The sequence below is a fragment of the Pelodiscus sinensis genome, chromosome 18 (genome assembly GCF_052426305.1).
Source record: "Pelodiscus sinensis isolate ZL-2025 chromosome 18, ASM5242630v1, whole genome shotgun sequence".
NCBI lineage: Eukaryota > Metazoa > Chordata > Testudines > Trionychidae > Pelodiscus > Pelodiscus sinensis.
In genome coordinates this window covers 32,235,502-32,261,131 of record NC_143069.1, presented here as the reverse complement: position 1 = coordinate 32,261,131, position 25,630 = coordinate 32,235,502, and the positions used below count along the sequence as shown (strand labels likewise).

General features: G+C 63.4%; 2 protein-coding genes across 5 annotated transcripts; one reads left to right on the top strand and one right to left on the bottom strand.

Moving 5' to 3' along the window:
• Positions 1 to 1,235: 1,235 nt before the first annotated feature.
• TULP2 (TUB like protein 2) lies at positions 1,236 to 10,445 on the bottom strand. 3 transcript variants are annotated; one of them, XM_075917612.2, is made up of 15 exons: positions 10,241 to 10,445; positions 8,768 to 8,819; positions 8,118 to 8,169; positions 7,776 to 7,929; positions 6,918 to 7,043; positions 6,715 to 6,828; positions 6,137 to 6,235; positions 5,514 to 5,678; positions 5,250 to 5,365; positions 4,884 to 5,066; positions 4,265 to 4,377; positions 4,001 to 4,115; positions 3,563 to 3,661; positions 2,711 to 2,882; positions 1,236 to 2,289 (listed from the first exon to the last, which is right to left on the bottom strand). In XM_075917612.2, exons 2-15 carry the CDS (start codon positions 8,806 to 8,808, stop codon positions 2,156 to 2,158), a joined length of 1,683 nt encoding a protein of 560 aa, XP_075773727.2. In that variant the 5' UTR covers positions 8,809 to 8,819; positions 10,241 to 10,445; the 3' UTR covers positions 1,236 to 2,155. The 3 variants fall into 3 exon arrangements, with proteins under 3 accessions (XP_075773727.2, XP_075773726.2, XP_075773724.2); XM_075917611.2 differs by lacking the exon at positions 10,241 to 10,445 and adding an exon at positions 9,094 to 9,299; XM_075917609.2 differs by lacking the exons at positions 8,768 to 8,819; positions 10,241 to 10,445 and having other exon boundaries at positions 8,118 to 8,718.
• NUCB1 (nucleobindin 1) lies at positions 9,449 to 24,846 on the top strand. 2 transcript variants are annotated; one of them, XM_089770108.1, is made up of 13 exons: positions 9,449 to 9,467; positions 12,369 to 12,495; positions 16,905 to 17,012; positions 17,435 to 17,567; positions 17,835 to 17,938; positions 18,348 to 18,533; positions 19,028 to 19,118; positions 19,852 to 19,910; positions 20,585 to 20,677; positions 22,675 to 22,764; positions 22,890 to 23,060; positions 23,364 to 23,475; positions 23,649 to 24,846. In XM_089770108.1, the coding sequence occupies exons 2-13, from the start codon at positions 12,385 to 12,387 to the stop codon at positions 23,735 to 23,737; spliced, it is 1,347 nt and encodes a 448-aa protein (XP_089626234.1). In that variant the 5' UTR covers positions 9,449 to 9,467; positions 12,369 to 12,384; the 3' UTR covers positions 23,738 to 24,846. The 2 variants fall into 2 exon arrangements, with proteins under 2 accessions (XP_089626234.1, XP_075773728.2); XM_075917613.2 differs by lacking the exon at positions 9,449 to 9,467 and adding an exon at positions 11,009 to 11,161.
• Positions 24,847 to 25,630: the final 784 nt, after the last annotated feature.

Below are 25,630 nucleotides of genomic sequence, written 5' to 3'. Positions count from 1 at the left end.
TGACAGACTTGAGGCGGAAGGAACATGGTGTCACTGGGGTGGGTGAGCAAAGGGGGCAGGGGCACCTGGAGGGCACCAGGGGCAGGGGGAAGGGGACAGGGGGTTCTCCAGGATTGGGGAGACAAGGACAGAAGTTCACCGAGGTTGGGGGGTTCACTGGGTTTGAGGAGAAGAGGGCGGGGGGGGGGGATCATAGACAAGGGCACCATTTAAAGTCCCGGATTTCATATCGGAGGTCGGCTGACAGCGCAGGCCCTGGCAACATTTTGCCGTAGGGGCAGGGAGTTGTATAGGCGGGGTGATTACGATTCGGGGAATTAAAGGCTCATTACGAAAACAGCTTCTCCACTTAAAAGAACAGGTGCGGGGTGGGGGGGGGGGACTCCATCGTGGTGAGCCCCAGGGGTCTGCCCTGGGCTCAGGGCGGCTCGACTTGGGGCAAACAGGGAGGTGGCAAAATTTGCAGATGATACGAAATTACTGCAAAGGGAGCTGACGCAACCGGGGGATGGGGCAACACACGGGCAGGTGGAATCCAGCCTCGGTAAAGGCAAAGTGAGGCCCGTAGAAAAACCGAATTCCAAGCCCTCCGCCTCCACCCACTCCACGGCCTTTGCCATCCACCGGGCCCCTCCATGGACCGCCCAAACTGCTGCGAGCCCCATGTCCTGGCCCCACTCGTCCACCAGCGCCTCCCTTCCCCCCACCTCAAGTCTTTGGGCTCCAGCTGGGCCTTGCTGAGTGGGACCCCCCCAACCTCCCCACTCCTGAGCAAACAGGCAGACCCTCCGCCCTGAGAAACCAAAGGGAAACTGAGGCAGGCACAGGCCTCATAGGTACAGAAAAGCCCATCTTTGTCACAGCTGGTAACCCGTGCCCCCTGCCCCCCAGAACCTCTGACCCCCCCATTCCCGTCCCTCCTCGATGCCTCCGCAAAGCCCCTGATTCTGGTCACCCCACCGAGCAAAGCTGCTCTCCCGCCCCCTAAATCCCCCCTCCCTGTTGCGTGACCAGGTGGGATCCCTTTAACAGGGACCCCCCGATGGCTCTGGGATTTGTCTGTGGGTCGGGATGTCTGGGGGGACTGGCGGTGATGCAGGGCTCAGGGCGGGGAGGCTGGACAGGATCAGCACCCTGAGGGGACCCCGAAATTAGGGCGGCCCCTGTGGGATCCAGGAACCTGGGAGTGAGGATGGGGGGACACCCCCAAACTAGACTCAATGACCCTCGGGGGGTCTCGGTTCTGAGTAGATTTTATTTGGATCAAGAATCTGTTACACTCTTGGGGGTGAGGGGTGCTCCACAACCCCTGGCTCAGGGGGGCCCCCTTGGCAAGGGGAAACTGAGTCAATCAAGATGGCGGCGGCAGCTGCTGTCACGGCAACGTCTTTGAAAGGGGAAAGGTCAGAGGTCAAGGGAAGGACATGGCAGAGGTACAGGGAGATTCAGGATGATGAAAGGTTAAAGGGGGTCAGAGGTCAATGTGCCAAGGAAGCAAGAGGTCAAGATGGGGGAGGTCAAAGGTCAAGAGTGCCATAAAAGGGCCTGAGGTCAGAGTGGTGTGAGGTCAAAGGGGAAAGTGCAGGAGTCAGAGGTCAAAGTGGACAAGGCCCCGTCCAGCGGTGAAGAGCGGGTCAGAGGTCACCCCAGCCACCCAGCCTGGGTCAGAGGTCGCAGGCTCAGAGGTCATGTGGTCATGTCTGAGCTTGTGGGGTCAGAGGTCATGGGGTCAGATTTGAAGTCGGGTATCCTGAGGTCGTGCTGGAGGTCGCGGAGTCAGAGGTCATGTGGTCACGTCTGAGATCGTGGGGTCAGAGGTCATGGGGTCAGGTTTGAGGTCGGGTCGGGTATCCTGAGGTCGTGCTGGAGGTCGCGGAGTCAGAGGTCATGTGGTCAGGTTTGAGGTCGGGTATCCTGAGGTCGTGCTGGAGGTTGCGGGGTCATAGGTCATGTGGTCAAGTCTGAGATCGTGGGGTCAGAGGTCATGGGGTCAGGTTTGAGGGCGGGTATCCTGAGTTCGTGCTGGAGGTCGCGGGGTCAGAAGTCATCTGGTCAAGTCTGAGCATGTGGGGTCAGAGGTCATGGGGTCAGGTTTGAGGTCAGGGGTCAGGTATCCTGAGGTCGTGCTGGAGGCGCGGGGTCGGAGGTCGCGGGGCTATTCGCAGGCGAGTTTCCCATCGAAGCTGGACAGGCAGACGGCGAAGGCCTGCAGGGCGCACAGGGGGGCGCGATAGTCCATGGTGAAGACGTCGGGCGCCACCCGGCCGAACTGCAGCATGATGTACTCGGCTGGGGGGAGGGAGTTAGCGTGTGGGGCACAGCCCCCCGGCTCCTGCTCCCTGCCCGAGTCCCCCGCTCTCTGCCACCGACGCCCCTGCTCCCCACTCCCAAGTCCCCTCTTCCCTGCCCCCAACACTCCCGATCTCCACCCACACGTCCCCCAATCCACCCTACGGTGCCCCCCAACCCCTCCAAACCCTCCTCTTGACCCACCCCCCATCTGCCTCCGACACCCCCCCACTGCCTCACCTGATACCTCCCAATGCCTTGCCCAACGCCCCCCCAGATAGATCCCCAATCCACCCCCCGCAGCCTTGGGCACTCGAACAGCCAAGGGGGAGACGTGGGAGCAGCCCTGGCCTCTCCATCGCCTCCCCTCTGCCCCCAGCCACCGGCTTGGCTCCCCTGGTCGCCCCCAGCCCCCGCTCACGGTCGTGGTCCGGGACGATCTGGAAGTTCTTGACGGAGGCCTGGGTCACGCGCCCGTGGAAGTTGAGCACGTAGGACTGGGTCTGCTCGTTCCAGGCCGGCACCTTGTTCTGCAGCACCAGCAGGTTCTGGAGGTTTCTGTTCTGGAACCGGCTCAGCAGGGTCTCGTGCTCCTGGGGAGAAGAGATTGGAGCCCGGTGCTGCGGGCTTCTCTGCAGCAGTGTCCCGGCCGGGATTCCGGATGCTGTGAACTTCCCTGTACAGTGCCCAGCATGGAGGAATTCCCCATGGCAGTGTCCCAGCCACGATTCCCAGTGTTGTGAGCTTCCCCACAGCAGTGCCCTGGCCAGGATTCCCAGTGCTGCAAACTTCCCCACAGCAGTGCCCTGGCCAGGATTCCCAGTGCTGCAAACTTCCCCACAGCAGTGCCCTGGCCGAGGTTCACAGCGCCGTGAGCGTCCCCACAGCAGTGTCCCAGCCACGATTCCCAGTGTTGTGAGCTTCCCCACAGCAGTGCCCTGGCCAGGATTCCCAGTGCTGCAAACTTCCCTGCAGCAGTGCCCTGGCCGAGGTTCACAGCGCCGTGAGTGTCCCCACAGCAGTGCCCGAGCCATGATTCCTAGTGCTGCGAGTATCCCCACAGCAGTGCCCTGGCCAGGATTCCCAGTGCTGCAAACTTCCCTGCAGCAGTGCCCTGGCCGAGGTTCACAGCGCTGTGAGCGTCCCCACAGCAGTGCCCCAGCCATGATTCCTAGTGCTGCGAGCTTCCCCACAGCAGTGCCCTGGCCAGGATTCCCAGTGCTGCAAACTTCCCTGCAGCAGTGCCCTGGCTGGGGTTCCCCAGCAGCCTCACGTTTTTGGGGCGGATGCTGATTCTCTCATTGTCTGCGTTCATGCCGGGGATGATCACAGTCATTTTTCGGGGTCCCCTGAACCCCAACACGTTGGTCTCCTGTAGTGAGGAGCAGCAGAGAATCTGTGACCCTGTCAGCCCGCAACCCCCACGCTGCCCAAACACTCTGCACCCACCTCATCTCCATGACCGTGGCCAGCCAGGGACACAGATGCTGCGAGCTTCCCCACAGCAGTGCCCCCAGGTGGGCGCCGGTACTGCGAGCTTCCCCACAGCAGTGTCCCCAGGTGGGGGCGCCGGTGCTGTGAGCTTCCCCACAGCAGTACCCCTAGGTGGGGGCATTGGTGCTGCGAGCTTCCCTGCAGCAGTGCCCCCAGCCAAAGCTGCGGGTGCTGCGCACTTCCCCTTAGCAGTGCCCCAGGGACCAGGTTTTCTCACATAGCAAATGGCCGCCAGCTCCTGCCGGATGGGGGCGCTTTCGGGGACGAAGGGTTTTTTCTCCGGATTGGCCCCGTTATCGAACACCGTGAACCTGGTGCCCAGCATGTTGGACCTGCCGTGAGATGGGAAAGGCCCGGTGAGGGGGGAGCCCCTTGCCCGGTGCTGCAATGCGCCCACCTCTGGGGTGCAGCACGGGGCTGGTTGTCTCGGGACCCTGGCCCAGGTGAAAAGGCAGCCCCTCCGCGGGGGGCGCAGACCCACCTGACCTTCCCGATGAATCCGTCCCCGTCCCGGGACAGGTCGATGGGATCCAGGGAGATGAGGTAGTTGGATGTTTTGCTTTTTTTTCGCTTCCGGCCGGACATCAAGAACAACTGAGAGCGACAGAAATGAACATTCTGCCCTGTGCCCCACGGCGCCCCTCTTCTGCCTCCCCACGGCGCCCCTCTTCTGCCTCCCCACGGCGCCCCTCTTCTGCCTCCCCCTGCCCTGTGCCCCATAGCGCCCCTCTTCTGCCTCCCCACGGCGCCCCTCTTCTGCCTCCCCCTGCCCTGTGCCCCATGGCGCCCCTCTTCTGCCTCCCCACGGCGCCCCTCTTCTGCCTCCCCCTGCCCTGTGCCCCACGGCGCCCCTCTTCTGCCTCCCCACGGCGCCCCTCTTCTGCCTCCCCATGGCACCCCTCCCCCTCTGCTTCTCCCTGCCTTGTGCCCCATGCACCTTCTCCCCTTCTGCCTCCCCCTGCTCTGTGCCCCACAGCACCCCTCTTCTTCTCCCTCCCCCCGCCTTGTGCCCCATGCACCCTCTCCCCTTCTGCCTCCCCCTGCCTTGTGCCCCATGGTGCTGCTCCCCCCCTCCGTTGCCGGGACCCACCCCCACATACCTTCCTGCCGTCGTCTCTCTCCAGGTGGAGGTAGTAGAAGGGGAAGACGCCCTTGTCCACCCCCTTGCGGTCCCGGCTAATGCGGCACTGGACGGTGACCCCCGGCGGGGCGGGGCGCAGCACAAACCCCTCCAGCTCCTCAGGCCGTGGGAGCCACAGGGTCCTCGGCGCCTCCTCCGGTGGCTGGGGGGCGGGAGAGGTGTGAGTACCCTGGGGGGGCAGGCCTGGGGGGGGCAAGGGGCAGGAATCGTGTGTGGCACAAGGGCTTGTGCAAGGGGCTGTCCCGGTGCTCAGAGCTGAGGGAGTGTCTGGCACTGGGGCATCGACCAGGCCCTCCCGGGGCCCCCCCCATCTCCCTGCCCTTACTCTGGGGGTGTCGGCCTGCGGCTCCAAGGCTCTGCAGAGGATGTTGGGGTCTCCCTCTTCCTCCTCCTCCTCCTCCTCCTCCTCCTCTTCGCTCCTGCTGGGGCTGCTGAGAGACCCTGGGCGGGGGAAGGTCAGAGACAGCCTCAGCCCCCCCCAAGCAGGCCTGAGTGCCCCCCCACCGCCATGTCCCAGAGTCCTTTGTAGCGAGCAAAGACCCGTGGAGCCCCTTGGCCTCTCCCACCCGCAATGCGGCTCCCCCCTCACCTTGGTTGGGGAGCTTCCTGCCCGGTCTCCTCTTGATGGGGGAGGGGGGCACAAGGGGCTTCGGGGGTGGCTGCCCCTCCCCCTCCGAGTCCCACTCCTGGGCCTGCTCCCAGCCCCCTGCGCCGGCCTCCGGGGGGGAGTCCCCGTCGCTGCTGTCCTGGGGATCTGGGGGATGGGGTGGTTAGTGCCAGAGAAGGTGACCTCCCCTCCGCCCCTGTGGCTAAGCCGCTTGAATGCCAGCCTGGCACGGGTGCTTGATAGTGAAACACACTTGTGTACACTCTCGCACAAGAGCTGCACCCCCCACTTTGCACACCCAGCTGCATGCCCGTTGCACGAGGATGGCCTCCCTTTGCACGTCCAGCTGCACGCCCGTTGCACGAGGATCCCCCCTTTGCACGCCCAGCTGCACGCCCATTGCACGAGGATGGCCCCCCCTTTGCACATCCAGCTGCACGCCCATTGCACAAGGATGCCCCCCTTTGCACACCCAGCTGCACGCCCGTTGCACAAGGATGGCCCCCACTTTGCATGCCCAGCTACATGAAGGTCACGCTCCCTATGCCCACCCCTTGTATGCCCTACCCTCCTGCCCTCCCCCCCGGCTCCCCGCAGAGCCTCACCTCTGAACTCCACGATGATGGACGGGACTCGCTCCCCTTGGGCACTTGATGAGGCCTTTAGCCTCAGGCCCCGGGGGTGCTGGGTGTCAGCGCAGCCAGCTGCAGGGCAGAGGGAGGACGGGGGGGGTGTCAAAAGGCGCAGTCCCCTTTAAAAGGCGGGGTCGCAGCATCATAGCAACCGTTGCTAAGGGATGGAACAGGGTGAGGAGTGTAACAACCTGGCAGCAGTGACCTAGCAACAGGGTGGGGCATCCATTGCAACAGTTGCATAGTAACCAGGTGATGCTGGTATAATGGTGGCAACGGTTACATGGCAACGGAGTGGTGCACACCGCATAGCAACGGAAGAGCCCTGGCATCAGGGCTTGGCAACGCTTCGCCTGGCAACAGCATGCGTGTCCACGAGCGACAACAGGCGTGTGGCAATGGGGTGGCACATGCAGCGCAGCAACGGTTGCGTAGAAACGGAACAGCGCCTGCATCAGGGCGTGGCAACCGTTGCATGGCAACAGAGTGGTGCACATGCTTGGCAACCATTGCCTGGTTGCACCCGTGTCCTGGCCCGGCTTCACGCTCACCCCCTCTCTGCTTGGCCGGCCAGCCCTTGCGTGTGGAGCTGGGCGCCGACCGCGCCTTGTTGACCGGCCGCGTGTCCTCCAGGACGGCCTCTTCCAGCTCCCCGTCGGAGACATCTGGACAGGGGAGGCAGAAAGTGACTGAGCAGGGGCGGGTCCCGGTGGGGACTGGTCCCGCCCCCTGGATTGGCCCCCTCCCTCATTACCTGTGGCCATGCCTTGGGCCTCCCCCCCGGCCCGGGGGCCCCGGTCCAGGTGCACGGAGCTACCCCAGGCGTCAGCAGCGCGATGAGCCTCCGGGACGGACTCCACCAGAAAGGGGTTGCTGGTTCCTACGGGAAGAGGGGGTCCTTATCACCTGTGAACCTTTGGGGGCAGGGCCTGCTTCACAAGCCACACCTCCAGCAGACAGGCCCCGCCCCTCCCGATTTCCCATTGGCTGAGAGAAGGGGTGCTCTGCCATGCTCCGGCTCTGAGTGGTGGGACTCAATGGCCATCAGACACGCCCCCTCATGCCATGCCCTCTTGGCTGTTCTCCAGAACTCCTGCCTTCTGCAGGCCCATTGGCAATGGGCGGGGCCTAATTTTTGGTAGCCCTGCCCACAAGCAACAAGCCACACCCACGTATGCCATGCCTATGGGACGCCCACGACTAGCAAGCCACACCCCCAAGGAGAAGACCTTCCCCTTCCATCTCTCCTCTCCACAGGGACACCAGGACAGCCATGCCCTCTGCTGTGGGCGGGGCCTTTCTTTAGGAAGCCCCTCCCCAGTTGACAAACCACGCCCCCATGAGCGAGCCACGCCCCTCTCATGTGCATTCTTGTCGGACACAGGCAAACTGTTCGCCCCCTAGTGGTGTGAGCTCTAGTAGAGGGCGGAGCCAAACGTTTGGAAGCCACACCCTTCACTGACAAGCCACGCCCCCACTCTGGGCATGGAGCAGGGGAAGTCCCTCCTCCGCTGTGCGCTGATTTTCAACAGCTGGCCAATCGCGCCCTGACAGGGCTGAGACCTGGGGGACTCGTTCCAGGGATGAGGACAGCCCCCGGCGCCCCTCTCACCATTGCAGAGGCTGTGCTCGCTGCAGGACTCCATCAGGGGGGTGCGCTCCTCGGGCCGGCGCCCCCGGCGCCCCATCACCTTGGCATCGGGGTTGGCCTGCACCATGAGGGGCTCCTGGCGTTTGCGGCGCTGCTTCTTCTCAAAGATGCGGCGCTGGGGGGGCGAGGGGGCAGGAGAGGAGAACGGGTCCTACCAGCCCTGTCCCGGGGGAACCCCCCTCCCCATGGGGATCCTGCTTCAGCCCCGATCCCCTCGGTCCCAGAGCCCCCTGGGGGGAAGGGGCCCTTGCTTCCAGCCCCAGTCCCGGGGCCCCGCAGCGGCAAGGGGCCCCGGGCACCTACCTGCAGCTCCAGCTTCTGCTGCCGCAGGGAAGCCGGCTCCTCACCCAGGCAGCTGGAAGAGAAGGATGTGGGGGCATCGGGTGGCGAGGCCGGGCGGGAGGGCAGGCGCTGGTAGGAGTTCCACGCCATCCCGCCGCCGGCCACGCACCCAGGGGTTGCCCTGGCCAGAGCCAGGGCCTGGCACACGTGTGTGTGGGGGTTCCGATCGCCACGGTGCCGGGGTCTGTGACATCACAGGTGCCCCCAGATGTGCCCCTGTCATGTGGCCCCTCTGGGGTGGGGCGTGGGGGATGAGTATCCGGAGACCCCTCACCCACCTGGAGCTGGGACTCTGCCGCTCTGTGGGGGGAGGTTGGAGATATGTGGGGAGATCTGGGGAAGGCATGCTGGGGGGGTTAGACCCCCGAGAAGGGTGTATGGGGCCCTGGGGGTCCAGAGGAGAGACCTCAGCATGTGAAGGAGGGGGAAGTGAGGGAAGCAACAGCTGCTAATTAAGCCCCCTCCCGATAAAGCAGGATTAGCTCGTCAGAGATTAATGAGGACTAGAAGGGCTGAGCTCCCAGACACCCTGCGGCAAACACACTGCCCCCCCTTCTGCACACTGCCCCCCAAACGCCCCCCCACGCCCGCTTCCCAGTCCCCCCGCTCACGTGTCTCCCCGCCCAGCCGTGTTCATGCCGAGGGGCCACATTCCAGCTGAGCCTGGAGGAGGAGGGAAAAATTCACTTAGTGCCACAGCCCTTCCCCCCCCCACCTCCCATGTCCTCTCTGGTCACAGAGAGGGAAACTGAGGCGTGGGAAGGAGCCGGACTTGATCATGGCTTCCCTTTGCATCCAAAGAACCCAGGAGTCTCACCCGCCCCTGCTCTAACCACTAGATTCCACTCCCCACAGTTCATGCTGGCTGCCAGGCTTCACTCAGCAGGGATGGGAGAAGAGTGCCCCCCCCCTGTCCCTTCCCCCTTCAGCCCCAGACCTTTGAGCAGCGAGGGGAATGGAGATACCGGCTCCCGGTCTGGCTCCAGCGCTGGCTCTGCCAGGTCTGACCTGGGGGGGGGGGAGGGAGGCTGAGCCCTGACCCTCCTACTCCCCCCCCGCCCCGGCAGAGGGAGGCCACTGGATTGTCTCCGCTGTAATCGGCTTTGGTGTCTTCACCTGCCAGGCCCCGTGGCCGTGTTGAAAGGTGCCCAGGTCTCCCAGGGCCGGGGCTGTGAGGGATCAGAGTCCCCGAGTGCTGCCCAGAGCCACAGGCGAGAGATGGGCCCTGCCCAGGCAGCTGCCCGGAGCCAGTGAGAGACGGGCCCTGCCCAGCTGTGACCAGGGCCCCGTCGCGCTGCCCAGACAAGGGAGGTACGGTCCCTGCCCCGGGGGGCTGTGTAGCCTTAGCCCTGCTTCCATGCAAAACGGTCCATACGGTGCACGAGCTCCAGCTCCAGGCACAAGCCCCCCCTCGGCGGTGCTAGGGTCAGCCCCACCTCGGCAGTGGTTCCTGCCAGAGTCTCATGGAGAAAACCCAACTTGCCTGTCCCAGGTATCCCTTTTTAGTACAGTGATGGGGGCAAATTGAGGGGGGAGTTGGGGGGAGATCTCAGGGGGGCTTAGAGGAGCGGGTGGGAAGACGGGGGGATCCCCAGTGTGTGCAGGGGGAGGGGAGAGACCTCAAGAGGGGCCGGGGATCCCCAGGAAGGCTGAAAGGGGGGAGCAGGGGCAGATCTCAGGGAGGAGGGGCATGGGACGCTGGGTTCAACAGGCTCTCTGGGTCGATGTGCCGCCTACCCCAGTCTGCCTCCGCCATATCACCAGCGGCCGCCGCTTTTCTCAGACTCTTCGGGCAGTCAGTCGTGCATTTTAAGGTCGCCCATTTAGGGCAGGGGTGAGCAACGGCCCCTGGATCCGGCTTCCCTCTCACCCAGCTCCCACGCCCCAAGCCTGCTTCCTGGCAGCCCCCTCCCGCACACTGAACCCCTCCTGTCTGGCCCCACTCCAGAGCCTGGGGGGCCCACAAAACCTCCTAGCCCGGGCACCCTAGTCTCTGGCGTGCGAGGGGAACGTGGGACGTGTTTTTCTCCTGCTCAGCCAGGGGCCACGTCAGCACACTGGTCTTTTTGCGTTTTCCTTCTCACTCGTGTGCGGCCCCCGACCGATGTCTCTGCGGGCCGGCGGCCCCCGGGCCGAAACAGGCTCCCCGCTCCGGATTTCGGATGCACAGGGCCTGAAAGAGCCACGCTGCTTCTTGCGGGCTCCGGCCGACGGCGTTTCCGCTCGGCCGACCCCTGGCCTGCAAACGCGGCTCCCTCTGGACTTCGCTCTCCCTTGGACTTTTGCTTCCCTGTCACGGCCTGGAACACGCCGATTCCCCAGAACCCCACGGGGGGGGGGGATCGGCTAACTGAGGGGGGAGCAGGAGGGGGAGGGGTGGGTGTCTGTGTATGTGTGTGCAGGGGGTGGTGGTGAACCCACTTTATGCCCCTTTGCACAGCCCCTCCCCCCAGCCCCAGGCTCCTTCCCCACTGGGGAGGGGGGATGAAGGTGAAACCCCAGCTGGATTCTTGCATTTCCTCCCCAGGGATTGGCTGGCTGCGGGGTGGGGGAGGGGAATGGGGCAGGGGCTTGTCGCCTCAAGGGGGCACTGCCCCATCTGACCCCAGGGCAGGCACTAGCTGGCTCAAGGGGCGGGGCTGGGGGCGGGGCCTTTCCCCTCTATCCAAGTTGCCCCATCAGGGCCCAATATCCTTTCCCCGAGTGGAATATTCAGGAGGTGGGAGCAGGGGGCGTGGCCGTGCATGCAAATACAGACAGTGGGGCGTGGCTTTGCATGCAAATACAGAGCAGGGCGTGGTCTGTGGGTGGAACAACGGGAGCCACAGGGGAGAGGGGGGAGGGCCACATGCAGATTGAGCAGCGGCGGGGGCGGGCTATAAGAAGGGGGGCGGGACGCGCTATGCAAACGAGGGGGCGGGGCGCCAGGGCAGAGGGAAGCGGAACGGAAGCGTCGTTTCCGGGGCTGTATCGAGCGGAGCCGGAGAACGCAGCTGGGCCGCCGCGTGAGTCCGACCCCTCCCCCCCCCAGGATGTACCCCCGGCACCTTCCCCCCCCCCCCGGTATCCTCTCCACCGGGGTCTGCCCCCAGCCCCTCCCCCCCCAGGTTCCCTCCCCCCCTTGCTGGAATCTGCCCCCCAAGGACCCTCCCCCCATTACTGGGGTCTGCCCCAGCCGGTCCCTGCTGGCATCTGCCCCTCCCCCGATATCCTCCCTCCTCCCTTTCCAGGGGGGTTCCCTCCAGCGCCCCCCTCAGCCTCTCCCCCTCAGTTCCCCTTCTATGGGGACCCACCCTGAGATCTGCCCCCGCTCACCCCCTTCACCCCCTGGGGATCCCCGTGCCCCTCAAAATCTTCCCCCTCCCCCAGCATGCACTGGGGATCCCCCGGTCCTTCTGCCGGCTCCCCTGCCCTATAGGCCCCCCTGAGATCTGCCCCCAGCTCCACCCACTGGACATGCCCCTCGCTGCCTCCCCCAATTCCTTAGCGCCCCCTGCTGGGGATTCCCCTCCCCACAGTGTGCCCCCCCCCGCTGCCCCCAGCTCTCTCCTGCCCCACCAGCTCACCCCCCTGCTTGGGGGAGCCCCTGCCTGTGACCCTCCCTCAGCCTCTTCCACCCCTCCTGGCCCTGGGATCCACCAGGCTCCTGCCTTCTAGCCTGACCCCCACCTCTGCCCTATGGGAACATCCCCTCACCCTGGGCTAGGGATTCCTCCCAGCCCCTAGTGCAGCTCCTGGGTCCCCCTTCCAGGGTCTCCCCTTTCCTGAGGTGCACCCCTGGGCTCCCTGTCCCCTTCAGGAGACTGAACTAAGGGTGAACCCCACACCAGGACCCTCCACTTCCCCAAACAGCTCCCCCTTTCATGGAAGGCTCCTCTGACCTACCTTCTCGGGCTTCACCTTAATTAAAGCCCCCGTTCCACCCCCCATCCAGGACAGGGGCCCCCTTTATTCCCTGCCCCCCAGCGTCTCAGAAGGGGGTGAGCCCCATAGAGGTACCTACTTCAAAGAGCTCCCTGACCCCATCCCTAGGGTCCAGCCCCTCCCAATAACATCCCTGGTTCAGTCCAGAGAACCCTCTTCACTTATCTCCCCCCCCCACACAACAGGGGATGGGGTGAAAACACCCTTCCAACCCCCACTTTTCCCCCACCACCACAGTGGCCCTTCCCCCACCAACCACCCACCTTTCCCCTCCCCCATTCTCTGCAGGGAAACCCCTGAAATCATGACGTTGTCCTGGCTTTTGGCTGCCGCCCTGTTTGGCCTCGTGGTGTCTGTGCCCATCGAGCGGCCCGAGGGAGATAAGAAGGCGGAGGAGCAGCCCCCGGAACCGCCAGTAAGTGGCTGGGTCTCTGCCCCTTTTCCAGACTGACTGTGGCTCCATCACCTCGGAGCGGGGAGTCCTGCGGGCAAGCCCTGCAGGGCCCAGCAAGGCTGGAAACCCTTTTCGGGTCTCGGTCCCCTTTCCGGCTTTGGACACAACCACCTGCCATTGGAGATACCCTGAGAGGCAGCAGGTTTAAAACAAACCAAAGGAAGTTTTTCTTCACGCAGCGCATCGTCAACCAGTGGAACTCCTCGCCACAGGATGTTGTGAAAGGCCAGAACTGTAACAGGGTTCAAACGAGCTAGATCAGTGGTCACCAGCTAGTAGATGGGGAATCTCCTGGTAGATTTTGGAGACACTGACTAGTGATCCTGACTGTTTTGGCCAAGAGGCTATCAAGTGCCCGCACGTTAGCTGCCTTTCCCCACTCTGCTGTGCAGCTCGTGCGCTTGGCCTTGAAGCTGACACTCAGGAGCCTCTTGCTTGCTGTGCAGGGAAGGGAGGATGAGGAGGGGTGCCCTCCTCCCACTCAGTCTCCTGTCTCCACAGAGCAGAGAGGGGGCACAACAGGACTTGGAGGGAGTTTGCTGGCTGCTTTAGGGAGTGGTGCAGGGCCAGGGTGGGGGTGAACCTGCCTTAGCCCCACTGCACCCCGGCCCTAGCCCCAAGCATCCCTGCATCCAGACACCCTACCGGAGCCTGCACCTAGAACCCCCTCCGGCACCTCAGCTGCCTGGCCCACGCTCAGCTCAGAGCCCCTCTCGCACTCCAAAGCCCTTCATCCAAGGCCAGAGCCTGCCCCCCAACTCTCTGCCCCAGCCGGGTGCAGGTGAGGGACGATGGGGGAGGGAGGGTGGATGGAGTGAGCAGGGGCGGGGCCTCGGAGAAGAGGCACAAAGGAGGCGGGACCTGGGTTTGGGGTAGATCTTAGATTGCACATGAATTAAAGTGATCTTCCGCTTACAAAGGCTGGCGAGCCCTGAGCTAGATAAATCCATGGAGGCTGGGGGTTGGGTCTTAGCCAGGCTGGGCAGGGAGGGTGTCCCTGGCCTCTGTTTGCCGGGGGCTGGAAACGGGTGACGGGGAGGGATCACTAGTTGATTCCCTGTTTCTGTTCCCTCCCTTTGGGGCACCTGGCATGGACCCCTGTGGGCAGACAGGACGCTGGGCTAGATGGGACAGCGGCCTGACCCGGCTCTTATGTCTTGTAGCAGGGAGTTCCGCCGGCTCATATTCCCAAGATCGAGCTGCCTCTTTGGATGCTTGTTTGGCCTCCGTGACCTTGGTGTTCGAGCCCCGTGGGATCTTTACTCGTCACCTCTTCGAGGCCCCACCCCTGCTCCACCCTTTCCCCTCTAGCTCCACCCCACCCCATCACTTTCTACCCTCTTCCCCCCCCCCCCCCCCCGCCGAGTACGCAAGCTGGGGGATTACTGGGGGGCCTGGCGGGGGGCGGCAGCAGGGGTCCCACACTCGCCATGTGCCTCTGCAGAGATCTTTGTTTCACCAGGGCCGGGGCGCTCTGCTTCCTGCTGCCGTGGGGAAGCCCAGTACGGCAGGCCAGGAGGGGGGCGGCGCTCCTGCTCCTGTTGCCAGAGTGGGTGGGGCTACTGCCGTCCTGCACCAGAACCCCCAAGTAATCCCCCAACAGTTGGGGCCGCCTCCTGGAACTGCCCCATGGAGCTGTGCTCTTCCCCCATAGTATGAATGGGGAAACTGAGGCACGGATCAGCACCTGAGGCCTCTTCACCTCCCCAACACCGGCAGCCTTCTTATAAAGCCTCACAAGCATTGGAGTGTAGCTGCTCGGGAGAGGGACGGTCACGACAAGACCTAAATGTGTGGGGCAGATCTCCAGCCTCCCCCCTCAGTGTAACCCCCTGCTGGGTTCCCACCCCTCCCTTGGGTGCAGGTGGCTCACGGTTTGGCCCGTGATTCCCATGGGGAGTCACCAGAGACTGGCTGGGTGCAGGCACCGGGGCGAATTAACGGTTTGGCTAAAACCCACCACGCCCAGGACAGGAGAATTCTGGCTGGTCTGTGGCTGCCGGAAAGGCCGAAATCGAAGGGTTTCCGGTTTGGGGCGTTCCAGCAGGGAAACAGGACGTTTCCCCTCGCCCCTGCAGGTTTGAATTTACCAAAGCAATTCAGACAGCTCACTGGGCTGGAATTGCACCCGCGGCCGGCAGGAAATCGGCCCTGTGGCCGGCCGGCGCAGCGAGGACGCACACGCGGCAGCTGCCGGAATTCAGTCCGGTTCTAACGCTCTCCCCAGCGATCCCGCCGGCTTAGCAGGAAGTTGCCCCTTCCCAGTCCCTTTGCCTGGTGACGCTGATCGTTTTCCAAGGGGGAAATCAGCCAAGGCCACGGAGGTGCTCTTTGGCCGCTGCTGTCCTCCGCTGTCGCCGTCATGGGTGTGTAATGACTTAGGAATGAAAACAGCCAGGGAACACGCCAGGGGCCTGTCCCGTGCCAAAAACACCTCGACTTGGCCGAGACGATTTGTTCTGGCCGCCAACGCCCACGCTGGTTTTTACGCCGCTCCTGAATTTTTCTCCGCGTTTCGCAGGTGTTTGAAATGACGTTTGTGTGTGTGTGTGTGGGGGGGGGTGTTCAGACAATAACTGTTTTGTGTCAAATTGCTGCTGCGATTCAAAACCTTCAGCCCGTTAGAACCGTTGAAAACGCGCCTCTCAACACCCCTGGGCCAGCAAGCCCGAGTTAATAGCCTTAAATCAAACCCTAAGAGGTTTGGTGTTTTCTGTTGTATGTGGAGAAATTGACACTTGCGATCAAAGATTGGATCCTGCCGCGCCTCTTTACCAATCTTCCTTCTAATTGTTTCCATCCCTGTGCAGAATAAGTTTTGTCCCGTGCGCCGAAGGAGGTGCACCACCAATAGCAACATAGGCTGCCTCCTAATCAGCAGAGTGGTGCTGGAATCTCTGCTAGGTGGCCACGCACATGCCTGGCTTGCAGGGAATCCTGCCCCTTATCCGCCTGAGCGATTCCTTGTTTTATCAATGTCATCAGCGAGAGAGAAGATCGGAGATAAATCTTTAGGGCTGAGGACAGGGATGAGATCAGGGCTGCCCCGCCAGGCCCTCAGGCACACAGAGCAGCCCCCCTCCCCCCCATTTTAAGCAGCTGGCTGCTCCCTGTGTCTCTGCTTTGTGCATCTGCTTGGGGGGGAGGGTTGTGGGGGGAAATGTGAAGCTCCCCCTCCCCCCAGCACCTGGAGCAGGCAGGAAGCCTGCCTCAGGGTCCAGCAGGGTTGCTAGGCTCCTGACCAGAGCCACCCCATCCCCCAACTCCTTGCCCCACATTAACACCCAAACCCTCCGTGGCCCCCTCCCAGATCCTGCCCCCCCCACACCAATCCCCTGCCCTAGGTCACGGCACCCTCCCTCCCTCTCAGAGCTCACACTGCGTCCTGCACCCCAGTCCCCTACCCCGAGCTCCCCCCGCCCCCCTCCATAGACAAGTGCAGCCCTTGACCCCGGCTGAGCAGAATTCCTGATAAGCTCCAAGCGTCACTCGTTGGGGTGTTAATTACAGATGGCCTCTGCCTCTCTGGGCTAGGCTAGCACGGCTGGAGGGAGGGGACCTGCAGGCCGTTCACACGCTAAAGGCGTGTGGTGAGCAATGCGGCCTATAGAGGGAAACTGAGGCGGGGCCCCATGGAAAAAGATGAAAATGTTGTGCTGACTCATGCATGCGGCGCCCCCTGCTGGCCTGTCAGCGCTGCTGCAGGGGCAGTGTGAATACAGCCCCTGCCTCCCCCTAGCGCTGGGATCAGCTGTCGCCTGGCACTGAACTGGGTTTTGCCTGATCCCTCCCTTTCTCCTGGCCGGGTGGGGTGGCTCTCGGGGATCGCTGGTGCTTGGGATGGGTTTATTAACAAGCTGCATTAGGGCAGCCCCCTTCCCTCCCCCCCAGTGCCCTTGGGCCTGGATCGGACCCCATCACTATGCCTTTTTGCTGGTGGGTTTTAGTATGTGGCTCTAAAGCTGTCCTCAGCTTGGCCCCAAGTAGCCCCCCAAGTGAGAGGATAGTCACCCCCCTGCCCTCCAGTTACAGGCTGACGAGGCAAAGGGGGGATTGTGTATGGGTGGGGAAACTGAGGCCTACAAGATACAGGGGACGTGTAAGAGGATGTGTAGAACCAGGAGTGCAGGTGCCACCCAGCTGATTAGCAGAGCGCCCAGCAGCATGTTTCTCCTGGTGGTGCACTTCCACATAGACCACAGTGCACAGCATAACATTTATTCCACGCATGGGTGGGAAAAGTTGGGCCGGTGGTGGTCAGGTCCTGGGGGTGGCCCCAAGGGTGTCCAGATCTAGTGTGCGGACTGGGGGGGGGGGCAAGCCCCTGTCTGGGAAGGACCCTGGCTTAATCTGGTGCTGACTCTCGGCAGGACACGGGGCTCTATTACCACCGCTACCTGCAGGAGGTGATCAACGTGCTGGAGACGGACGGCCACTTCCGGGAGAAACTGCAGGCGGCCAATGCTGAGGACATCAAGGTGCGAGGGGCGGGGCCTTTCCCTTCTGGGGGCGGGGCATGGGAAAGGGGGCATGTCTCTTTGGGCCCCAGCTTGGGCAGGCTGGGGGTGGGGTGTAGGAAAGGGGGTGTGTCTTCGGGCCCCAGTGTGGACTGGCTGGGGGCGGGGTGTAGGAAAGGGCGTGTCTTTTCGGGCCCCAGTGTGGACTGGCTGGGGGCGGGGCGTAGGAAAGGGGGCGTGTCTCTTCGGGCCCCACTGTGGGCTGGCTGGGGGCGGGGCGTAGGAAAGGGGGCGTGTCTCTTCGGGCCCCACTGTGAGCTGGCTGGGGGCGGGGCGTAGGCAAGGGGGCGTGTCTTTTCGGGCCCCAGTGTGGGCTGCTGGGGGCGGGGCGGGGGAAAGGGGGCGTGTCCTTACAGCGGCTCCTCCCCCCTCCCGGTGGGCAGAGCGGGAAGCTGAGCAAGGAGCTGGACTTCGTGAGCCACCATGTGCGGACGAAGCTGGACGAGCTGAAGCGACAGGAAGTCTCCCGGCTCCGCATGCTGCTCAAGGCCAAGATGGACGCCACCATGGAGCAGAGTGAGCAGGGGGCTCGGACGCCGGGGCCCCTTCCCCAGCGCTAGGAGGGGCAGGGAGTGGAGCCGGGAGAGCTCGGGCACCTTTCCCTGCCTGCCTCAGTTTCCCCATCTAGAGCCATCCCTGTCCTGGGGCTTGATGGGAGCTGGAGCCCCCTAGAGGGGACAGGCCCCGCCCCCGGCCCCGCCTCCTCGAGCCAGCCGGTCTCTGCCCTCGGACTGGGTGAGAGCTGGTGCCCGCAGCCCCCCCACCCTGCCCTGTCTCCCCCAGACGTGCAGATCGACCACCTGGGGCTGCTGAAGCAGTTTGAGCACCTGGACCCCCAGAACCAGCACACCTTCGAGGCCCGCGACCTGGAGCTGCTCATCCGGGCGGTGAGTGGGGGGGGGGGTGGAAGGAACCAATTCTCTGGGGTAGATGGGGGAGGAGGCAGCTGGGGACTGGTGTGGGGGGGGGGGGGTGTCCCAACTTTTCTCCACGTATAGTAATGGGAGCTGCCCCCTCTCCCCTCCAGGGGGGAGTCCCCCGTAGCCCTTGAACCTCAGACCCACTGGAGTCTCCCAACAGGGAGGGGAACCGGGCTGGGAGCCAGGACTGCTGGGTCCCTTCCTTTGCTCTGGTGGGAGAGTGGGGTCTAGTAGTGAGAGCAGGAGGCTGTGGTGCTGGGTTTCCTGGCTTCTGTCCTTTGCTGGGCAAGGGAGGGGAGCCTAGGGGTGAGAGCAGGAGCAGGGAGGGGAGTCAGGACTCCCTGGTCCCGTGCTGACAGGTGCCCCCCCCCCCCAGGCCACCAAGGACCTGGAGAACTACGACGCGGCTCACCACGAGGAGTTCAAGCGGTACGAGATGCTGAAGGAACACGAGCGGCGCGAGTACCTCAAGTCCCTGGACGAGGAGAAGCGGCGGGCGGAGGAGACCCGTTTCCAGGAGCTGCGCCAGAAGCATAAGGAGCACCCCAAAATCAACGTCCCGGTAACGACCCCACCTCTGGCACAGGCCTGCGGAACTCCCTGCTGCAGGATGTGTGTATGGGGTGGGACATTAAGCTGAAAGAGTTGCCGGTCAGCATTAACCTGCAGAACTCCGTGCTTGGGGTGATGGCAGTAGGCAACCCACAGGAATGTGAACCACTAGAGGGCACCACAGAGGCAGCAGTCTGGTGTGTACTGAATTCATCTGCGGAACGCCTCGCTGCAGGAGGTGGAGCTGTTGTGGGGCTGGCCCCCAGGAGGCTCAGATTCGGGGTGGGGAGCTAGGTGCTTGAAGGGGGGAAGGCTTAGCAGGGAGAAATGTAACGGGGCAGAGCTTGAGTGGTGATTGACAGTTGGCTGGGAGCCTGGGTTCTCCTCCTGGCTCTGGGAGGGGAATGGGGTGTAGTGGTTAGAGCGGGAAGAGGTGGGAGGGGGGGGGGGCTCGAGCTGGGTTTTATTCCCCCCCCACTCATGCCCCGACTCTGCTCCCTGCAGGGCAGCCGGGATCAGCTCAAGGAAGTCTGGGAGGAGACAGATGGGCTGGACCCCAACGAATTCAACCCCAAAACCTTCTTCAAACTGCACGGTGAGGGACCCTTCTGCCTGCCCCCCTTTCCCCCCCCCCCCCCCAGCCTGGGTATCTCCTGGCAGCTCCCCCTGCAAGTTTCCCCAGGGGAGTCGAATACCCAGACCATCCCGTTCTCGGTTCAGGGAATTTAGCGGCTGGGGGGGAGGGAGAAGGCTTGGTAGCACACTAGCCCCTGGGACCCCCCCCCATGGTGCTGGGACCCCCCCAGCATTGTCACACACAGATCTGCCCACCCTCTCTGTGGGTGGAGAGAAATTGACTCCCTTCCCCTCACCCCCTGGCATATTCAGCCCTGAGACCCCCTGTGGCGTAAGGAGCGGGGGGGGGGGGGGGTGACATAGGCAGCTAGGAAACTCCTCACCTATTGGGGACCATTGGGGGAGAATAAGCTGAGACTGGCCTCTGCCCCACTGAGCCAGCTGGTCCCTGCCCTGGGGCCAGAAGGGAGCTGGCGCCCCCTAGAGGAGGACAGACCCAATGTTCCCCTCTAACTTTTTCCATCCATGTGCAGAATAAGTTTTGTTCTGCGCACCGAGGCAGGCGCACCACCCCTAGAAACACAGACTATTGGGTGTGGGCGCTCTGCTGATCAGCCGGGCGGCATTGGAATCTCAAGCGCCCAGCTTACAGGGAACGCTGGCCACGCCCTGCCCTGGGCTGGGTGGGGCCGGCTCCCCCCACCAGGGAGGTTTCCCAGCTGAGACCCCCCCCCCCCCCCAATCTGTTGCAGACACGAACAGCGATGGGGTTCTCGATGAGCAGGAACTGGAAGCGCTTTTCACCAAGGAGGTGGGCTTCCTCGCGCCCCCTGCTCCCTCCTGGGCCCCTGGGGGGGGAGCCACCTGCGGCTGTGCTGGGGGCCTTGGTGTGCGGGGTCGAGGGGAGCCTCGGGGGGGAATAGGGCTGGGGCGAGCGCAGCGCGGAGACAGCACAAGGGGGAGTGGGGGGGCCAAGGGGGAGCTGGGATGGAGCCGGGTCGGTGGGTGGCTGGCGGCTGTTCTGAGGGTCTGTGTGTTCGCAGAGGGGGGAGCTAAGCAACAGGATGTGGCTCAGGTATTGGGGGGCTGAACTCTGGGGGTGGGGAGGGGAGGGAGGGCCATGGGGGGCAGAAGTGGGATGGGTCAGGCGGGGCTGATTGGAGATTGGGGGGGCGGAGCCATTGGGTGGGGGTGTGGGGCTGGGGTGGGCGGGGTCATTAGTGTAGTGGGGAGTTGGGCGGGGCTGGGGTGAGTGGGGCCATTGGTGTAATAGGGAAATGGGCGGGGCCATTGGTGTAGCGGGGGGGGGAGTGGGGCTGAGCGGGGGGTGGGTGGAGCCATTGGAGGCGGTTGTCGGGCAGGGCGATTGGCATAGTAAGGAGATGGGCGGGGCTAAGCTGGGGTGGGCAGAGCCATTGCAGTGGGAAGATGGGCGGGGCCATCGCTGGCGGTGGGCGGGGCTCACGGTGTGCTCCTCCCCCCCAGCTGGAGAAGGTTTACGACCCGCGGAACGAGGAGGACGACATGCTGGAGATGGAGGAGGAGCGTCTGCGCATGCGGGAGCACGTCATGAAGAACGTGAGTGTCCCCCCCCCGGCGCTGGGGGCTGCATGGCCCGGGGGGGGGGGGGTTCGGCTATCGTGGGGGGGGTGTCCCGGATCCCACGGCTGCTCTGGGGCTGGGGAACAGATCCTGCGTCCCCCCCCCCCCCGCCCCCCAGCTCTGTCTGTCTGGCCCGTGGTCCGTCGGTTCCGGAGCCTCGCCTTTCCCACGGTCCCCCCGTTCGTGGCCCTGCTGCCCTCCCGTGGCCAGGGAGAGGGGGGCGCCGAATCCTCCGCCCCAAACCAGCGGCCGGGGGCGTCTTAAGGGGCTCCCAAGGAACGAGCTGGCCTCCGAACTCTGGGTTCCCTCTCCCTTCCCCCCCTTACAGCCTGTCTGGTCCCCAGGGCCCCCCCAAATCATCCCCCTCGTTCTTAACCCCTCGCGCCCCCAGGCTGGCCCCCTCCCGGCCCCTCGCCCCCCCAGCGGATGAGATTTGCTTTGGCCCGCTCACGTTGCATGGCCCCAGCCCCACTCACGGCACCCCCCCCCCGTTGTATTTAATCTGGGGGGGGCGTTGACCCCTTCGTATCCTCTGCGGACCCCTGAGAAGCGTCGGCTGCTGCCGTGGGCCCTGTTGGAAATCGGAGGAGTAACGTACACGGTGGGCACCTTCGTTTCCTTATCCGGCCTCCCGCACCCCACAGACAGCGGGGCGCCCCTTGCCCCTTGGGGCCTCTTTGGCCCCGTGTCGGGGCGCCGTGGGCCGGGACGCTCCCCTTTCCCATCTCCTTGCCCGCGGCTCAGTTCGGTGTCACCCCGGCCAAACCTCCGCCAGTCCCGTCGGGCGAAGCTCAAATCGAACCCGTCTTGGCCTGGGGGTCTGGCTGAGGTGTGGGGGGAGCCGCCAGGCCCGGCACCCCCGTGTGCAGCCGGAGGGGAGCAGGAAGAACGGAAGGTTTATTCATTGACAGGATCACAGCATAGAACAGACGTGTTGTTACAGGAACCAGGAGCGGCCAGGACAACCCAGCTTGAAGGGGGTGTCCAGAGCCAGGATCCTGCTTCTCTTTCCTGCCCCCCAAGCCGGCAAGACTAAGCCCCCCACACCAGCCCCGCCACCTCCACTATCCCGCTTCCCAGGCGAACGGTGTCACCCGATTACACACCCCTCCCAGGCTTGGTTTACAGAAAACATCAACCATTGGAGACACCATTTAGGGATCGGTGTGGTGCCCAGGGAAACCGAGGCCTCCCCTCCCCCCTCCGGTTACTCACGGGCCAATAGAACTGCGTGCGGAATAACAAACCGAACAGAGCGAGTACGATTCCTCACTTCTGTTTCTACCGCCTGGCAATGTCCGTCAGTTCAGCGTAGGACACAGCCTCTGAATTCACCCTCAATGCCCCAAAGCAGCCACAATGCTAAGGGGATGGGCACAGAGTTGGACCAAAAATTCCCATGTTTGGGAGACGGGGGAATCGGGATCGGTCAATGAGGGGGTAGGAGGGGTGCCATATGAAGAGAGATTAAAAAGACGGGGACTTTTCAGCTTAGAAAAGAGGAGACTCGGGGGGGGGGGGATAGGATGGAGGTCTGTACAATCATGACTGGTGTGGAGAACGTGAAGAAGGAAAAGTGATTGACTTGTCCCCGTAACATAAGGAGTTATGAAATGGATAGGTAGCGGGTTTAAAACAAGCACGAGGCCGTATTTCTGTGCACAGCCAACCTGTGGAACTCCTCGCTACAGGATCTTGTGAAAGGCCAGGACTGTAGCAGGGCTAAAAAAAGCTAGATACATTCAGGGAGGATCAGTCCATCGATGGCTATTAGCCAGGGTGGGTAGGGATGGTGTCAGACACTGGGAATGGGGGACAGGGAGGGATAACGGGAGGATGCCCAGTTCTGTTCCCTCCCTCCGGGGCGCCTGGCCTTGGCCGCTGTGGGCAGATGGGACACTGGACTGGAGGCACCTTTGGTCTGACCCAGTCTGGCCGTCCTTATGACCCCTCCCCCCATTCTCACCCCTTAGGTGGACTTGAACCAGGACCGGCTGGTGACACTGGAGGAATTCCTGAAATCCACCGAGAAGAAGGAGTTTAACGAGGCCGGAGGCTGGGAGGTGGGTGGTGAAGGGGGGGGCAGGGAGGGAGGGATGCGGGGGATCTGTCCCCTGGGATTCCTGGGCTCTGTTGTGGGGGGGGGTGTCACTTCCGGCTTTCACCTTCCCCCTCTCCTCTCCCCCAGACGGTGGACGAGACCCAGGTGTACTCGGAGGCGGAGCTCCAGCGGTTCGAGGCGGAGCTGGCGGCCCAGGAGGCGGAGCTTGGCCGGCGGGCGGAGCAGCTGCAGCGCCAGCACCAGGATCTGCAGCAGCAGCAGGTCCAGCTGGACGCCCAGAAGAAGGAGTATCAGCAGGTGGGGGGGCTGCTTTGTGGGCTCCCCCCTCCTGTTTTGCCCCGTGGGGCTGCTCTTTCCCCTCCCTTGCACCATCTGCCGTGGGGGAAGGGGGGAGCTGTCAAGATGCCCCCTCTCCTCGGGGGGGGCAGCCGCTCTCCTGGCTGTGCTGGGGACCCCCCCGGGAAGTGGCACTAAAAGTTGGGGGCTGCCCCCAAGGGAGTGGGCCCCAGTTTCTCCCCACCAGTGGGCTGAGGGGAATCGAGGGGGGACAGGCTGGATTGGGAGGATTAACCCTTTCCTTCCTCTTCCCCGCCTCCCCAGGCCGTGCTGCAGATGGAGCAGAGGAAAACCCAGCAGGGGGCGGCACCGGTGGCTCCCGGCCCTGGGGAGGAGCCGAAATTCCAGGCCCAGGCCCCGCACGCCGCCGCAGCCGGTAAGATGGGGACTTGGGACTCCTCAGTTGTCTCCCTGGCTCTGGGAGGGGAGTGGGGGCTAGTGGTTAGAGCCGGGGGGGGGTTGGGAGCCAGAACTTCTGGGTTCTCCGTTCTGGGAGTGGGGGCTAGCGGTTAACGCTCACCCCCCTCCCTTCTCCTGTCTCTCTTCCAGATCCTGCTGCCCCCGAACAGAACCATGTGGAACCTCCCCAAAACCAGGAGCAGCCGGCGCCCCCACAGCCCGAAGTCCAGATCCAGTGAACCCCTGTGTGAGCTGGAGATGGGGGACCCTTGTATTGGCCCCGCCACTCCCTCTCCTGGGCCCTGCCCCCTTCCTCCCCCAGGGGCGCAGGGCTGGGGGAAGGGAGAGGCCCTCGGCGAGCAGTCCCTTTCGTGGCCGCTGGGGGGTGACATTGAGTCATGTCTGGTTTTGGAGCAGGGACGGGGGGGGCTGCCCCACAGCGCTGCCCCAGCTTCTCCCCCCAGACTCGCTCGCACGGGCGAGGGGCTGCTGCAAGGCATGCTGGGAAGGTCTCATCCCCTTCCCGCACACTTGCAGAGATTCTGGAGGGGTGATGCAGTGCATTGTAGGTAGCCCCCCCATCATGGAGTTGATTCCGACTATTTCCCCCCCCCCCCCCGCCGAACCATTCTTGCCTTGTTCTTAGCTGGGGGGCAAGGACTAGCCCCTCCCTGAAGTGGGTGGCTGTGCCCTTCCCCCATACAGCCCCCTACCCTGGGGTTATGGGCCTAGTCTTGCTCGGTCCTCTGACATCTAGGACTGTGGCACAGGCGTGTGTACCCCCCCCCCCCGGGGGGGGCAGACTCTCCTTACCCCTCCCCCAAAATCTTTCACCCCCAGCCTGCTTTATTAGCTGTGGGTGAGAATCACTCTCCCCCCCCCCCCCCCCAGCTCTTACCTGCAGTATGAACAGCAATAGCAACTGGTTCATTGAATGGGGGCGGAGTTTCCCAAAGGGGCGGAGTTTCCTAGGGGGTGGAGTTTCCCAAAGGGGTGGAGTTTCCTAGGGGGCGGAGCTTCTCAGCTGGGCTGGACCCAACAGGAACAGCTCTGTGATAGAAATACTTGTTCTAATGATGAGCAAATGGGGCAGGGGGCACCCAGACCTGGTAGGAGTTGGGGGTCACCTGGGCTGCCCTGGGGGGGGGAGGGACAGCCCCCTGACACCTGCCCCAGCTCATGTGGAAGAAAACTGACCTGGCAGGTGAATCTGGCCTGCCCCTGGTTTCTCCCTCAACCCCCAACCTACCAGCGCGTGGGGTGCTCTGCTGCTCTTCCCAGTCTGCCCTGTAGCCCAGGGCTGCATCACCAGTTTCCCACATAAAGGGATAATTTAAGATGTAAACAAGTCTCATTTTTGGGCTTGCAGGGGTGGGGGGTGGAGTGGGGGTTTCTTTTTTAAGTCCTGAAACTGCCACTTGGTCCAAGTGAGTCTGGAACCCTCTGCCCTGTCTCCAGGGAACGTGACCCTGGGGGGGGAGGGGGGTCCTGGGGGGAGAGTTTCTAAGGGGTTGCTGATGGCAGAGGGATAAGAGCCTGTTTGTGTGACCCTCCTCCTCCCTTGTGGCCCTGCGCCTGGCGTTTTTATCCTTCTCCCCCAGCTAACACCTCCCATGGCCTCCAGAGCAGCCGATCCCGCTCTATGGAAACCCCCAAAGGATCAGTTAAACTCCTCATGGGATCAGTCAAACTCCTCCTAGCTGGCAGGCGCTAGGACTACCCCATTCGGTCGACAGCACTCTGGGATCGGCACCGAAAGCACGGTCAGGGTGGATTGTGCCAGGAAAACGGGCTGAGCCTGGAGGGGGATTGCTGCTCAGAAAGGAGGCAGAATTGCCAAACCTAGTTGAGTTCTTAGACATGACAGGCATGAGTGTTGAGCTACAGCCGGCAGCTGCCCCTAGAAGAGGAGGGCGCGTGTCTATGCCGTACGGAACAGGGCGCCCGTTGGAGGAGGGCTGTGTGCGGCACCCCTCGCGCGCTGCTTAATGTTTCAAAACCAAACGCTAATCCTAGCGGAAGCCAAGCTGCCCGTAGCCCTTGTGTGCTGAAACAGAGCAACCAGGGAGGCTACGTCTAGACTGGCACGATTTTCCGCAACTGCTTTTAACGGAAAAGTTTTCCGTTAAAGG

Coding starts and splice junctions, on each gene's coding strand:
- NUCB1 (XM_089770108.1), top strand. CDS start 12,385: ATGACGTTGTCCTGGCTTTTGGCTGCCGCCCTGTTTGGCCTCGTGGTG. Junction 12,496..16,904: donor AGCAGCCCCCGGAACCGCCA/GTAAGTGGCTGG, acceptor GACTCTCGGCAG/GACACGGGGCTCTATTACCA. Junction 23,061..23,363: donor AGAAGAAGGAGTATCAGCAG/GTGGGGGGGCTG, acceptor CCGCCTCCCCAG/GCCGTGCTGCAGATGGAGCA.
- TULP2 (XM_075917609.2), bottom strand. CDS start 8,246: ATGGCGTGGAACTCCTACCAGCGCCTGCCCTCCCGCCCGGCCTCGCCA. Junction 6,236..6,714: donor GCCGGCCAAGCAGAGAGGGG/GTGAGCGTGAAG, acceptor TCTGCCCTGCAG/CTGGCTGCGCTGACACCCAG. Junction 5,366..5,513: donor CAGGAAGCTCCCCAACCAAG/GTGAGGGGGGAG, acceptor TCCCCCGCCCAG/GGTCTCTCAGCAGCCCCAGC.